Here is a 14339-nt window from a genome sequence, read left to right as displayed (position 1 = left end):
AAATATAAACAGGGAGTATAATGTCAGGATGAAGTAAGTACCTAACTGAAAACAAAAAAGAAACTATTTCTTCGAGTGATTACATATCTGGTTTCAGGAAAACACACAGAGAAAAAGAGACATTGATATTGCTGTATACGAAGTCTGTCATGTATACCTGGCATGCACATAATTTAGAGAGATAAGCAATATTTCAAACTTCACTAGCTTATCATAGGCTACATATGTTTCTGAAAAATGTGGAGGATGACACTGAAGACGTATAATCGAACAATTAACGGTGTGAGCTTCTATGCTATCTTCAGAACTGTCTTTCAGTTACATTTTTTTGGGGGAAATACAAACAGCATACACATAAATAATACATTTCAACATTCACTTGTCTTTCCTCTTAAGTGTCTAGCCACTAGCGTCTCACCACGGTGAAAGATAATAGAACAGAACACCTAACACCAGTCTTTCGCCAAAGACTCTTAAGATGAGAAAGTAGCCCACCTAGTGCTGCCATCTGTCTGAACCACGTTTTCCCGCTGAGCGTTCGAATTTCATTTCAAGTAAATGGTATTACATATTACCTAAAAATACAATTAGCGTGACACATTAATGTAGACAAAGTCCCGAAATACTTTCTGCAGTGTGTAAGTCCGATATCCATATACAAACCAATTTCTATCATAAAGGCACTGAAAAATATCAAATGACACTTCTGCGTAGCAACCTATCGTAGGACTATTCTTGTATGTTATTACAGTAATGTTAAATATAAGTTATCCATAACAGCCTAATATATACTATATGCAGAGGAACTACTGTTCCAAACAATGCCTCAGGCTCCTCGGGTTAGGACTAAATACGTCCTTAGCAGTGTTAGTGGCGCACCGGGTCGCGCTGAGCGCTGTGCACTCTTCACTCCGCTACAGTCCACTGATGTGATCGGAGGGCTACAGTCTCAACAACGTAACCATGAGTGTGTTTTAGTGTTTGTGAAATGTCTGGTGAAGTTAACAAAGAAACTGAAGGAGGGAAGACCTCAAGAAACAAGAGACTCAAATCGGCTCTTGGTCATGTGGGTCTTTTGGCAGCGCTAATGGTGTATGCAGCTGCAGGAGGATTGGTATGTAGCTATAAGTTACTAAATGCTACTCGTGATATTTATCTATCTAGAAAGCTATAACAATAATTTGTATATAGACGACGTCTATCTAAAAGATTATTACCATGCTCATATTGAACATACATCCGCAGCGTAAACATGATTGTTTTTTTTTCCTTTTTCGTACTATAATGCAGGCTATTTATCCTACGTTTTTTGGTATCCTCTGTCGTAAAGAACAACCGCAGTTAATATTTTTTTTATACGAGCAGACGGAGGTATAGTTTGAGACTAGCAACAAGCCAATGAATGATTTCAGCAATTGTCTTTAATGTAACATATTCTGAAAACTAAATTTATGTCATTATGAAGTATTACAACGATATGCTCGCCATCCTTGGAAATTAACAGTACTCTTAATATAAGGACTCCATCTCTTAACAGCAGTAGGGGAAAAATGTTGTAAATATGGTTGCAGGCGGTTAAGATGATTTTTGCTTGCAATTGTTGTTGTTAGTTATGATGAAGATGTTGGTATGACATTTACCTAGCTCTTTTCAGATAATGAATTAAAAGCACAGAAAATGTCTCTATCAAAAATTAAAGTTATTTACTTGGTGAAACTCACCTTTTCGCCAGTTGTTACATAAAGTGGCCATACGTGCCTTTTCTTTTATCGTCCCGCTTCCTTCAGTTAATCAGGTTTCATCAAATAACTACAGTGAAATCAACAAAAAATATTACGCGATATGCAGGCTCCATTAACCATGTTTGCAATTAGAAAGTTTTTTATTTTTATTTTTTTAACCTTTGTAACATATTTACTGAGTGCGGTACTTAGGGGCTAATGAAGACTGTTAGGGGTGCTTACACATTGAATGTCTAACTCATAATTCACATTGGGAAAGTAGTTGTCTCAGCTGCTTTCACATACGAAATAATTTGTTAGAGTAGTGCTCATCATCGAAAGAACCTGATGTTTTACCTTTGCGATTACTGTGGACTGAGGAAGACACTGAGATCTGTATGTTGTCGGCGATCCCCGACAGCTTCTTAGCAAAGATAGAAGGTAAACATTTAGCTTTTCCCAGATATTCTTTAGAGCATAAGAAAGCGTAATAATTTGTCCTGTTCTATAGAATAAATGTCTGAAGTCTTGGGTGTGGATTCTAATCATAGTGTTAGTCACCGGGTGCTGCTGTAATATTCCGTGAATGTGCTAGTGACTGATTTGCACAGCAGAACGTTATATGTTTAGTTGTTAAAAAAGTCAGCATTTTCGATCAAATAGAGGCACTCTGGCTGACAAATCGCCTCTTGTGAAGGTGATTTTAGCCTTGCCTTCCTCTCATTTTTTATGAACTGTCAGATGTGTTTATATGGATGACTGTGACTGTACAGTGTGGTGTTAGGTTTGTGTTGTGGTTTAACGAAACGGGGAGGGTGGAGCGGGTACCGGCGCATAACTTACTCATCGCGAACACCACTAAGGTGGCTGCACAGCTTCAACATGTCAGACAGACTAATGTTACTGTGACACTCACATGCCCTCATTCTGTGGCGCACCGGCGAGAGGGTTGGAATTTCGCCTAGGCCAATGGTGCAACGTCTAGTGATCGGATCTTGATGCCCCCACCTCTCCCTGCCCCTCCCCACTTGCCAGTCAAACAATGACGGAAAATTTCGTCTAGTCAGGATTCGAACCTGCTATCTCTTAACTGAGTGCCTCCGGGGAAGGGCACATTAGCGACTTCTGTTACGGAGTCGGGTTGCCTGTGTTTATTACGTAGAAAATTACTCATAGGGAAATGAAATACCATCACAGATGTGAAATGAAACAACTACTGTATGTTTATATCTGAAAGCCACTAGACACCGCGCGACACTGTGTGTATGCACGCATTACTACCGTCTGCCACTTTTTACGGGATTTGTGCTGTAAGGAAGATTGCCGGTAAGCCGCCACGTAATCCCGATTTTCTCTGATACTTACACACAGAATATAGCTAGATCGCAAAGTGTTTATTATTTCTTCTGACGCGTTTCGGCCAAAACTATCATCAGTTCTAAATAAAATAAAACATAAGAACCAATACATTCAGATCTGATGGATGTAGCCGAAACGTATCACTAGGAATAATACACACATTGCGATCCAGACAAATTCTGTATCTAAATACTAAGAATGACCATCATCTTCTTTAACGTTTTGCTAACTAATGTAGCGAATTTTCTGTAATATTGCCGTTTTGCTCATTGTACGGAAAGTATGAGGGACGACACCGTCAAACGTGAAAGTAACTTCGAGTTTACCCTGAGGGGGTGTTATAGTGTCTTCATAGTTCACAATATATGCAAATGATCTGATGGATAACATCTGGATCTCAGTGAGACTGTTCGCAGATGATTACGTCGTATACAGGGAAGTTACACGTCTAGAAAACTGTAGGGAAATGCAAGAAGTTCTGCAGAGGGCCGAAACACAGTGCAGGAACTTGAAGTAATTAAATAGGGGAGAAAGATCCATTATTGTTCTATGACACTATTGGTGACATAAATCGCTGGAAACGTCAGCAACCGTCCGGAGCGTCCTATTGACCACATAACATTAGTTTGGGGAAAAGCTGATAGGCTGAATGTCACTGGAGGAATCTTAACGGGATAAATTCATTCACGAAAAAAGGGGGCTTACAAAATGTTCATTCCTGAGTATTGCTTATCAGTCTGGGCGCCTTATAGGGTTGAATTCAGAGGAGATACGGTAGTCTAGAGAAGAGCGGTGCGCTTTCTCACGGGATCGTTTAGTAAGCGCCAGTGTGTTACGAAGAGGCTCGCCTTAACTTCAGTGGGAGGTCCTACGAGAGAGGAGTTATCTATTATGGAGAGGTTTACCGTTAAAAGTACGAGAACGGACGTTAAAAAAAAAGCCATCGAGCAACGTATAACTTCCTCACACATTCATTTATAGGGACAAGATCAGATAAATTAGAGCTCGTACGGTACACACTATAAGGGAATGTCACATGAAAGTGAGCTGGGCGAGGGTAGTAGTACTATACCAGACGGCGCGAAGTAGCTCCTGGCGTACAAATATACGAGGAAGTGCAGAAAAGTAATGTCTCCAAATTTATGTGAAAACTCTTAAAGCTTCGTAAATAAAGCAAAAGTTATTAACATTGTTCAACTTTATTCTTGATCTCTGCCGGCCGTTGTGGCCGAGCGGTTCTAGGCACTTCAGTCTGGAACCGCGCGACCGCTACGGTCTCAGGTTCGAATCCTGCTTCGGGCATGGACGTGTGTGATGTCCGTAGGTTAGTTAGGTTTAAGTAGTTCTAAGTTCTAGGGGACTGATGACCTCAGATGTTAAGTCCCATAGTGCTCAAAGCCATTTGAACCATTCTTGATCTCTACGTATTTGCTGCCTTCTGTAGCTAGAGAGCTCAGAAATGTAGCTTGTAACTTGGAGTGAAACATAACTATGACGGTGCGTGAGAAACGGCTCTTTCTAATCGAGTTTCGAATTCGAGTTCGTTCATCCTTGGAGCACCCTCTTCTTTAGCGTGACATTTCTAGACCCCACACGAACGCTGCCACATCTGCAAAGCTGTTTCACAGAGGAAGACCGCACTGCAGTTCCTTCTCTAAATCCTCGCACAAACGAAAAAATGGCTGACATCGAAATAAGTGTCCAAGGAATAGAAAAAGCAACTGAAATCACTCAACAGAGGAAAGTCCACTGGACCTGACGGGATACCAATTCGATTCTACACAGAGTACGCGAAAGAACTTGCCCCCCTTCTAACAGCCGTGTACCGCAAGTCTCTAGAGGAACGGAGGGTTCCAAATGATTGGAGAAGAGCACAGGTAGTCCCAGTCTTCAAGAAGGGTCGTCGAGCAGATGCGCAAAACTATAGACCTATATCTCTGACGTCGATCTGTTGTAGAATTTTAGAACATGTTTTTTGCTCGAGTATCATGTCGTTTTTGGAAACCCAGAATCTACTATGTAGGAATCAACATGGATTCCGGAAACAGCGATCGTGTGAGACCCAACTCGCGTTATTTGTTCATGAGACCCAGAAAATATTAGATACAGGCTCCCAGGTAGATGCTATTTTTCTTGACTTCCGGAAGGCGTTCGATACAGTTCCGCACTGTCGCCTGATAAACAAAGTAAGAGCCTACGGAATATCAGACCAGCTGTGTGGCTGGATTGAAGAGTTTTTAGCAAACAGAACACAGCATGTTGTTATCAATGGAGAGACATCTACAGACGTTAAAATAACCTCTGGCGTGCCACAGGGGAGTGTTATGGGACCATTGCTTTTCACAATATATATAAATGACATAGTAGATAGTGTCTGAAGTTCCATGCGGCTTTTCGCGGATGATGCTGTAGTATACAGAGAAGTTGCAGCATTAGAAAATTGTAGCGAAATGCAGGAAGATCTGCAGCGGATAGGCACTTGGTGCAGGGAGTGGCAACTGTCCCTTAACATAGACAAATGTAATGTATTGCGAATACATAGAAAGAAGGATCCTTTATTGTATGATTATATGATAGCGGAACAAACACTGGTAGCAGTTACTTCTGTAAAATATCTGGGAGTATGCGTGCGGAACGATTTGAAGTGGAATGATCATATAAAATTAATTGTTGGTAAGGCGGGTGCCAGGTTGAGATTCATTGGGAGAGTGCTTAGAAAATGTAGTCCATCAACAAAGGAGGTGGCTTACAAAACACTCATTCGACCTATACTTGAGTATTGCTCATCAGTGTGGGATCCGTACCAGATCGGGTTGACGGAGGAGATAGAGAAGATCCAAAGAAGAGCGGCGCGTTTCGTCACAGGGTTATTTGGTAACCGTGATAGCGTTACGGAGATGTTTAGCAAACTCAAGTGGCAGACTCTGGAAGAGAGGTGCTCTGCATCGCGGTGTAGCTTGCTCGCCAGGTTTCGAGAGGGTGCGTTTCTGGATGAGGTATCGAGTATATTGCTTCCCCCTACTTATACCTCCCGAGGAGATCACGAATGTAAAATTAGAGAGATTAGAGCGCGCACGGAGGCTTTCAGACAGTCGTTCTTCCCGCGAACCATACGCGACTGGAACAGGAAAGGGAGGTAATGACAGTGGCACGTAAAGTGCCCTCCGCCACACACCGTTGGGTGGCTTGCGGAGTATGAATGTAGATGTAGAACCCGACGATCTGGGTTCACTGTCATCGATCATCTTTCACACAGTACCAACTAGGTCCCACCTGATTCTCATCTGTTTACAGAACACAAAGAACATCTTCGAGGGCTTCACTTTGATGATGATGATGATGATGATGATGATGATGATGAAGAGGCCCAAGCAGAGGTGGTGTTGTGGCTCCGTCAACAAAGTCATTCTACAGTGACGGTATTAACAAACTGGTCGCTCGTTGAGAGAAATGTGTTCGTCGCCAGGGTGATTATGTTGAGAAATAAATATGTGGATATGGAGAATAAAGATTTCGAATGTTAATAAAGTCTGCTTTATTTAAAAAGCTGTAATAGTTTTCACATAAAAACGTGTAGGTGTTACTTTTCAGCATTCCGTCTTAGCTTTAAGGGAGATAATGTTTTGCTTGATGCCTATTGGAATATTCGCCTTTGGCATGTTATGAGGAAACGTTTCTGTGATGGTGCACATGTTACTAGTAACGTCTTCAACGATTTTATTTCTGCGACTTTCTTTCAAAGTTCTACTTGAAATGGTATCTCTGCTCTGTTAATCCAACAAGAGTCCTAAACTGAAAGAAAAGGGTACAGAATCAATCGCATGACGATTTCGTAAGCGTCATCGTTCACAGAAAATTACCCCCCCCTGCGGGTCCGGGGTAAGAATAGGCCCGAGGTATTCCTGCCTGTCGTAAGAGGCGACTAAAAGGAGTCCCTCCCCCTCAAGGGGGTAGTTAGCGCCTGCGTCCGGAGACGGACGGTTCCACGACCTCTATTTGCGGTCATTTTGCTTTTTCACTTCTCGTTTCTTCCTTCCTTTGGTTGGTTCCTTTCTTTGCTCTTCTCCACCTCACTGTCTTCCTTACTCTTTCCCCTGCATAATCTCCTTGCCTTCTCATTGCCTTCTTCTCCTTGCCTTCCAATTGCCTTCTTCTCATTGCCTTCTCATTGCCTTCTTCTCATTGCCTTCTCATTGCCTTCTTCTCCTTGCCTTCTCTGGTCTCCGCCTCGGCGTTTGAGACACTGTCCTCTCTCTCTCTCTCTCTCCCTCTCTCTCTCCTTTTTCCTCTTCTTCCTTCCTCCCTGTGCGCGCCTGAAGGCCGACCCACGCGTTCGCACACGTAGCCGGTGACGGGGTAACGCGTAATTCCCCGCCCTGGGTAGACATGTAAGGCACGCGCGTACCCCCTGGTAAAGGCCAGGCCCGGGGAGGGGTGATTGCCTGAGCTGATACCTTCTGACCATGCCGATTGGTCCCTCCGTCTGTTTCTCGGGAGGTGTGACCTGAGGTGTAAACATTCACCTAAGGCGGGAGTGCCCTCTGAGAGGGTCCCCACAAGGAAGGAGCGCGCCATCGGAGACGCTGGCAATCATGGGGGATTCCTCCGCAATGGATTTCACTCCATCTCTCTCGACTTCTGCCCAAAAACGGAAACGTGACCAGCTACCAGTGACAAAAGTACTACCGCCTGCCCCACAGTTCCTCGTCGTTTCTCGATCTGGGACGGAAAGGATTTTTCCTCTGTCAACCCTTTCGTTATCCAGAAGGGCGTCGATGCCATAGCCGGGTCTGTCAAATCTTGTACCAGGTTGCGTAACGGTACCTTATTACTCGAAACTGAGAGCGCCTTTCAGGCACAAAAACTGCTTCGGGCCACACTCCTGTACACATTCCCTGTCCGGGTGGAGGCTCACCGAACTTTGAATTCGTCTCGTGGTGTGGTCTATACTAGATCCCTCGACGGCTTGACTGACGAGGAGATTCAATCTTTCTTCGCTGAGCAGGGCGTGACGGCTGTCCATAGGGTCATGAAAAAGGTCAACAATGACCTTGTACCGACCCGGACACTTTTCTTGACCTTCAATAGTGTTCAGCTGCCATCGCGCATCAAAGCAGGCTACGAGGTTATTTCTATTCGCCCCTATGTCCCGACACCTACGCGCTGCTACCAGTGTCAGCGTTTCAATCACACTCGCCAGTCTTGTTCCAATGCGGCTAAGTGTGTCACTTGTGGCAGGGATGCCCATGAGGGTGACTGTCCACCTCCGTCTCCTCGTTGTGTGAACTGTCAGGGTGACCATGCCGCATCCTCCCGCGACTGTCCTGTCTATAAGGAAGAACGCTGTATCCAAGAAATTCGGGTCAAAGAGAAAGTGTCCACCTCGGCTGCTCGCAAGCTATTGGCTAGTAGGAAGCCCACGCTGCTCCCAACGGGGAAATACAGTACTGTCCTCGCCTCTCCTCGGACTACCAGGGTGGTGGCAACCCAGACATGCGATCTGACCTTCAGCACCACGGTCGTCCGTTCGGCCAGTGCTAAGATCGCGCGGTCGACGTCTCCTCTTCCTCCCATCACCCCACAGACACCAGCCCCTTCATCAGCTTCTGCTAAGACGAAGACCCAGAAGTCAGATGCACGGGCCTTCAAGAAGGAACCGTCCCGTGCAGACTTCCTACGTACCTCGACCTCCCAGCCTTCGACCGGTACTTCCACCAAACGACCTTCCAAGAAGGCTAATAAGAAGCACAGTTCTCCTTCTCCGCCACGGCGCATTTCTTCTCCTGCGCCACCCAGCGGTTGCCGCCCCAGGCCGTCATCCGTTTCGCCTGGCCGCACCGCTGGTAGCCGAACATCTGGCCGTTCACCGGTGGAGGAAGCTCCCCCTCCCTGCCATCTTCCCAAGATGGCCGATGAACCTATAGACCCAATGGACGCTGACTGTCCGCCTACTGATAGCGGCGGCAGTGCTCGCTCGCAGCCAGGCCCTCAGCAGCCTTCGAGGTGACCCCTTCTTTCATGTTCCCTTTTTTTTTTTTTCTCTTACGATGGCACTTATTCACTGGAATATTCGCAGCATTCGCTCCAACCGAGAGGACTTGAAGTTGCTGCTCCGCTTGCACCGTCCGCTCGTCGTAGCCCTCCAGGAAACGAAGCTACGCCCATGCGATCAAATTGCCTTGGCACACTACACCTCTGTGCGTTTTGACCTACCCCCTGTGGTAGGTATCCCAGCTCATGGAGGGGTTATGTTGCTGGTCCGGGATGATATTTACTACGATCCCATCACGTTGCACACCGGCCTGCAGGCAGTTGCCATCCGCATTGCTCTCCCCACTTTTACATTTTCCATTTGTACCGTTTACACTCCATCGTCGTCTGCCGTTACCAGGGCAGACATGATGCAACTTATTGCTCAGCTACCTGCACCATTTTTGTTAACTGGAGACTTCAATGCCCACCATCCCCTTTGGGGCTCTCCAGCATCCTGCCCGAGGGGCTCCCTGTTAGCAGACCTTTTCAACCAGCTCAATCTTGTCTGCCTCAATACTGGCGCCCCTACTTTTCTTTCGGACACATCTCACACCTATTCTCATTTAGATCTCTCTATATGTACTCCCCAACTTGCACGCCGGTTCAAGTGGTATGCACTTTCTGATACATATTCGAGCGACCACTTCCCGTGTGTTATCCATCTCCTGCAGCATACCCCCTCTCCGTGCTCATCTAGTTGGAACATCTCCAAAGCAGACTGGGGGCTCTTCTCTTCCAGGGCGACCTTTCAGGATCAAACATTCACAAGCTGCGATAGTCAGGTCGCACACCTCACGGAAGTCATTCTCACTGCTGCTGAATATTCCATCCCTCACACCACTTCTTCTCCACGTCGCGTACCGGTCCCCTGGTGGACCGCAGCATGTAGAGACGCTTTACGTGTTCGTCGACGTGCTTTACGCACCTTTAAACGCCACCCTACAGTGGCGAATTGTATCAATTATAAACGATTACGTGCACAGTGTCGTCGTATTATTAAAGAAAGCAAGAAAGCCAGCTGGGCTGCTTTCACAAGCACCTTCAACAGTTTTACTCCTTCTTCTGTTGTCTGGGGTAGCCTGCGCCGGCTATCTGGCACTAAGGTCCACTCACCAGTTTCTGGCTTGACGGTCGCGAATGACGTCCTTGTGGCCCCTGAGGATGTCTCCAATGCCTTCGGCCGCTTTTTCGCAGAGGTTTCGAGCTCCGCTCATTACCACCCTGCCTTCCTCCCCCGCAAACAGGCAGAGGAGGCTAGGCCACCTAACTTCCGCTCCTCGAATCGTGAAAGTTATAATGCCCCATTCACCATGCGGGAACTCGAAAACGCACTTGGCCGATCACGGTCCTCCGCTCCAGGGCCTGATTCTATTCATATTCAGATGCTGAAGAACCTTTCTCCTGCGGGTAAAGGTTTTCTTCTTCGTACTTACAATCGCATCTGGTTTGAGGGACATGTTCCCGCATGCTGGCGCGAGTCTATTGTTGTCCCGATTCCTAAGCCGGGGAAGGACAAGCGTTTGCCTTCCAGTTATCGACCCATCTCGCTTACCAGCTGTGTCTGTAAAGTGATGGAGCGAATGGTTAACTCTCGATTGGTTTGGCTGCTCGAGTCTCGACGCCTCCTTACCAATATACAATGTGAATTTCGTAGGCGCCGGTCTGCTGTTGACCATCTGGTTACCTTGTCGACCTTCATTATGAATAACTTCTTGCGGAAGCGCCCGACCGCGCCTGTGTTCTTTGATTTGGAGAAGGCTTATGACACCTGTTGGAGGGCGGGCATTCTCCGCACCATGCATACATGGGGCCTTCGCGGTCGCCTCCCTCTTTTTATTCGTTCCTTTTTAATGGATCGACAGTTCAGGGTACGTGTGGGTTCTGTCCTGTCACACCTTTCGCCAGGAGAATGGGGTGCCACAGGGCTCAGTTTTGAGCGTCGCTCTCTTCGCCATAGCGATCAATCCAATAATGGATTGCCTCCCAGCTGATGTATCAGGCTCCCTTTTCGTGAACGATTTTACCATCTATTGCAGTGCGCAACGTACGTGTCTCCTTGAGCGCTGTCTTGAGCGTTCTCTTGACCGTTTTTACTCCTGGAGTGTCGCCAATGGCTTCCGTTTTTCTGCCGAGAAGACGGTCTGTATTAACTTCTGGCGCTACAAAGAGTTTCTCCCACCGTCCTTACGACTCGGTCCCGTTGCTCTCCCATTCGTGGAGACAACAAAATTTTTAGGTCTTACATTTGACAAGAAACTTAGTTGGTCTCCACATGTGTCTTATTTGGCTGCCCGTTGTACCCGTTCTCTCAATGTCCTCCGTGTTCTCAGTGGTATGTCGTGGGGAGCGGATCGAACCGTCCTACTTCGCCTACATCGGTCGATCGTCCGCTCCAAGCTGGATTATGGGAGCTTCGTATACTCCTCTGCACGGCCATCCATCTTACGCCGCCTCAACTCCATACATCATCGGGGTTTACGACTTGCGATCGGAGCGTTTTATACTAGTCCCGTCGAGAGTCTTCATGCTGACGCTGGTGAGTTGCCACTCACCTACCGGCGCGATATACTGCTTTGTCGGTATGCCTGTCGGCTACTGGCAATGCCCGACCACCCGTCTTATCGTTCCTTTTTTGATGACTCTCTCGACAGTCAATACGGGTTGTATGTCTCCGCCCTGCTACCCCCTGGAGTTCGCTTTCGTCGCCTCCTTCAACACCTTAATTTTTCACTCCCTGCCACCTTTCGAGTGGGCGAGAGCCACACGCCACCTTGGCTCCAGGCTCAGGTTCGCATCCACCTTGACCTCTGCTCGCTCCCGAAGGAGGTTACCCCCGGTTCAGTCTACCACTCCCGTTTTGTCGAACTTCGTTCGAAGTTCATTGGTTCTGAGCACTATGGGACTCAACTGCTGAGGTCATAAGTCCCCTAGAACTTAGAACTACTTAAACCTAACTAACCTAAGGACAACACAAACATCCATGCCCGAGGCAGGATTCGAACCTGCGACCGTAGCGGTCGCGCGGTTCCAGACTGTAGCGCCAGAACCGCTCGGCCACCAGCGGCCGGCAAGTTCATTAATATGACCTTCATTTATACAGATGGCTCTAAGACCAATGACGGGGTCGGGTGTTCTTTTATTGTCGGGGCACAAAGTTTCCAATATCGGCTCCATGGCCATTGTTCGATCTTCACAGCTGAGCTCTTTGCCCTCTACCAGGCTGTCCTTTACATCTGCCGCCACCGACATTCTGCATATGTCATCTGCTCCGATTCCCTGAGCGCTATCCAGAGCCTCGGTGATCCGTACCCGGTTCACCCTTTCGTGCACCGGATCCAACGCTCTCTTCAGCAGCTGGTGGACGTCGGTTCTCCGGTTAGCTTTATGTGGGTTCCTGGCCATGTCGGTATCCCTGGGAACGAAGCTGCAGATGCCGCGGCCAAGGCTGCGGTCCTCCAGCCTCGGACAGCTTCTTGTTGTGTCCCTTCGTCAGATTGTAGCAGGGTAATTTGTCGGCGCATTGTATCGCTGTGGCATGCCGATTGGGCTGCACTTCCAGACAACAAGCTTCGGGCCTTGAAAGCTCTTCCCGTGGCTTGGACGTCCTCCTCACGCCCTTCTCGGCCGGAGGAGGTAGTTTTGGCCCGGTTGCGAATTGGCCACTGCCGGTTCAGCCATCGCCATCTGCTGACGGCTGCGCCGGCGCCGTTCTGCCCATGTGGGCAATTGCTGACGGTCCGCCACATTTTAACGTCGTGTCCGGATTTTAACACCCTGCGTCTCGATCTTTGCCTGCCATGTACTGTAGAAGCCATTTTAGCGGATGACCCACGAGCAGCTGCTCGTGTTCTTCATTTTATCAATTTGACAACCCTCTCAAAGGACATTTGATTATGGTGTTTTCTTTTTTAATCCTATGCCTGTCAGTATGTCTTTCATCGTGTTTTCCGTTTCATTGCTGTTTTAAACTTGTGACTCGCGGTGCATTCCTAAAGTAGTCTGGGCGCTAATGACCGTTGACGTTGTGCGCCCTAAAACCACAAAAAAAAAAAACAGAAAATTATATCTTCTGTTAGGCCACAGCCTTCGCGACATGAGGGTACCTGTGTCAGATCGAACATTTCTGTCACACCTCGACACGAACCACGACTTTTGCCTTCTGCGACCAATGCTTTTACTAATTGGCTATCTTCCTACGTTTCGCTACCTGTCTCAGAGCTCCAGTCTGCGTATACTTACCCCTATTCCTTTTGTATCTTGCTGACCTACCCGCCTCTAAGAGAAAGTTTGAGGCTCGATCACACAATGGTTCACTCTGATAAAATACGTTCTGGAAGCAACATTTAGGCTGTAGCTTTTCTTCCACAGATAATTTTCGAGCAGAGCATGGAGGAGTCCTGTGGAGTTCGAAAAGTGGAGAAGAGATATTGTCAGACTGTAGCTTTTAGTCGGGTCGTGAAGCCTGCTTGGAGAGCTTCATTGGTAAGTAAATTGTCCGCAAACATAGTCAGAGATAGTCCCAGTCCGATGCACAGACTTGATGCTTCAGTAAGTTTAATTACAGCTAACGCTTTGCAAGTTTAATTAATGTGACAGTGCAGTCGTAATGGTTTCAGATTGCTAACGCTAGATATTTGACTACTGTGACCAGTCCTCGCGACTATTTGTTGACGATTTCATTATTTGTTCTCATTACAATGAATTTGTTTTTATTTGCCAACTGACAAACTCGGTGCTAAGCATTGACAATCTTAATGTCCTTCTATATTTCGTTACTATTATCAAAGGTTGTGCACAGACCAGTGCTTCTGGCGTAATCTTCCAGGTTATGTATACACCGAATGGTCACTTTCTTATGATCATCTGCTGACAGTGTCCAAAAGGGGGAGAAACAAGAAATAGGAACCTTGTTCTCGAGTAGAACGTCAGAAAGGTTGTGGAAAACGGTGAAATTTAATCAAAAGATATTAGAGACGTGCAACACTGTTCAAAACATGTCAATGGAAAAGTTGTGAAACCGAAAATGTCACAAAATAAACAGAATTTTCGTAACAACAAAACAGTTTATTGATCATATGATTATCCCGAGCTGCTGGCACACACTTGGCTTTTTAAACATCAGTTCAAGAATTCCGTTGACAGTTGGTTTAATTCGTGCAAATATCTGGAAGTCATTCTCTTAGTTGCTGACAATCAGAAATTCCCCAGTGCATACAAGAAATGCTC

At 46.6% G+C, this 14339-nt stretch overlaps 2 protein-coding genes across 4 annotated transcripts in view; one reads left to right on the top strand and one right to left on the bottom strand.

Annotated features, from left to right (window-relative positions):
* The window catches only part of LOC126251610 (TIP41-like protein), a 61294-nt gene extending 60849 nt beyond the window's left edge, over positions 1–445 (bottom strand). For 2 of the 3 annotated variants that reach the window (XM_049952148.1, XM_049952150.1), the window contains exon 1: positions 158–445. The gene's annotated coding sequence lies outside the window, so the exon portion shown is untranslated. Of the gene's footprint in view, positions 1–41 lie in introns of all 3 variants that reach the window. The other variant, XM_049952149.1, reaches the window with a different exon arrangement.
* A 443-nt stretch (positions 446–888) lies between these two features.
* The window catches only part of LOC126253167 (TWiK family of potassium channels protein 7), a 490190-nt gene continuing 476739 nt past the window's right edge, over positions 889–14339 (top strand). Inside the window, exon 1 of the mRNA XM_049954325.1 lies at positions 889–1114. Within this exon, the coding sequence (XP_049810282.1) occupies positions 989–1114 (126 nt within the window). The 5' untranslated portion in view covers positions 889–988. The remainder of the gene's footprint in view (positions 1115–14339) is intronic.

The sequence above is a fragment of the Schistocerca nitens genome, chromosome 4, assembly GCF_023898315.1.
Source record: "Schistocerca nitens isolate TAMUIC-IGC-003100 chromosome 4, iqSchNite1.1, whole genome shotgun sequence".
NCBI classification, from domain to species: Eukaryota; Metazoa; Arthropoda; class Insecta; order Orthoptera; family Acrididae; genus Schistocerca; species Schistocerca nitens.
The sequence above is the reverse complement of the archived record's forward strand: the minus strand, read 5'-3'. Positions and strand labels throughout refer to the sequence as shown.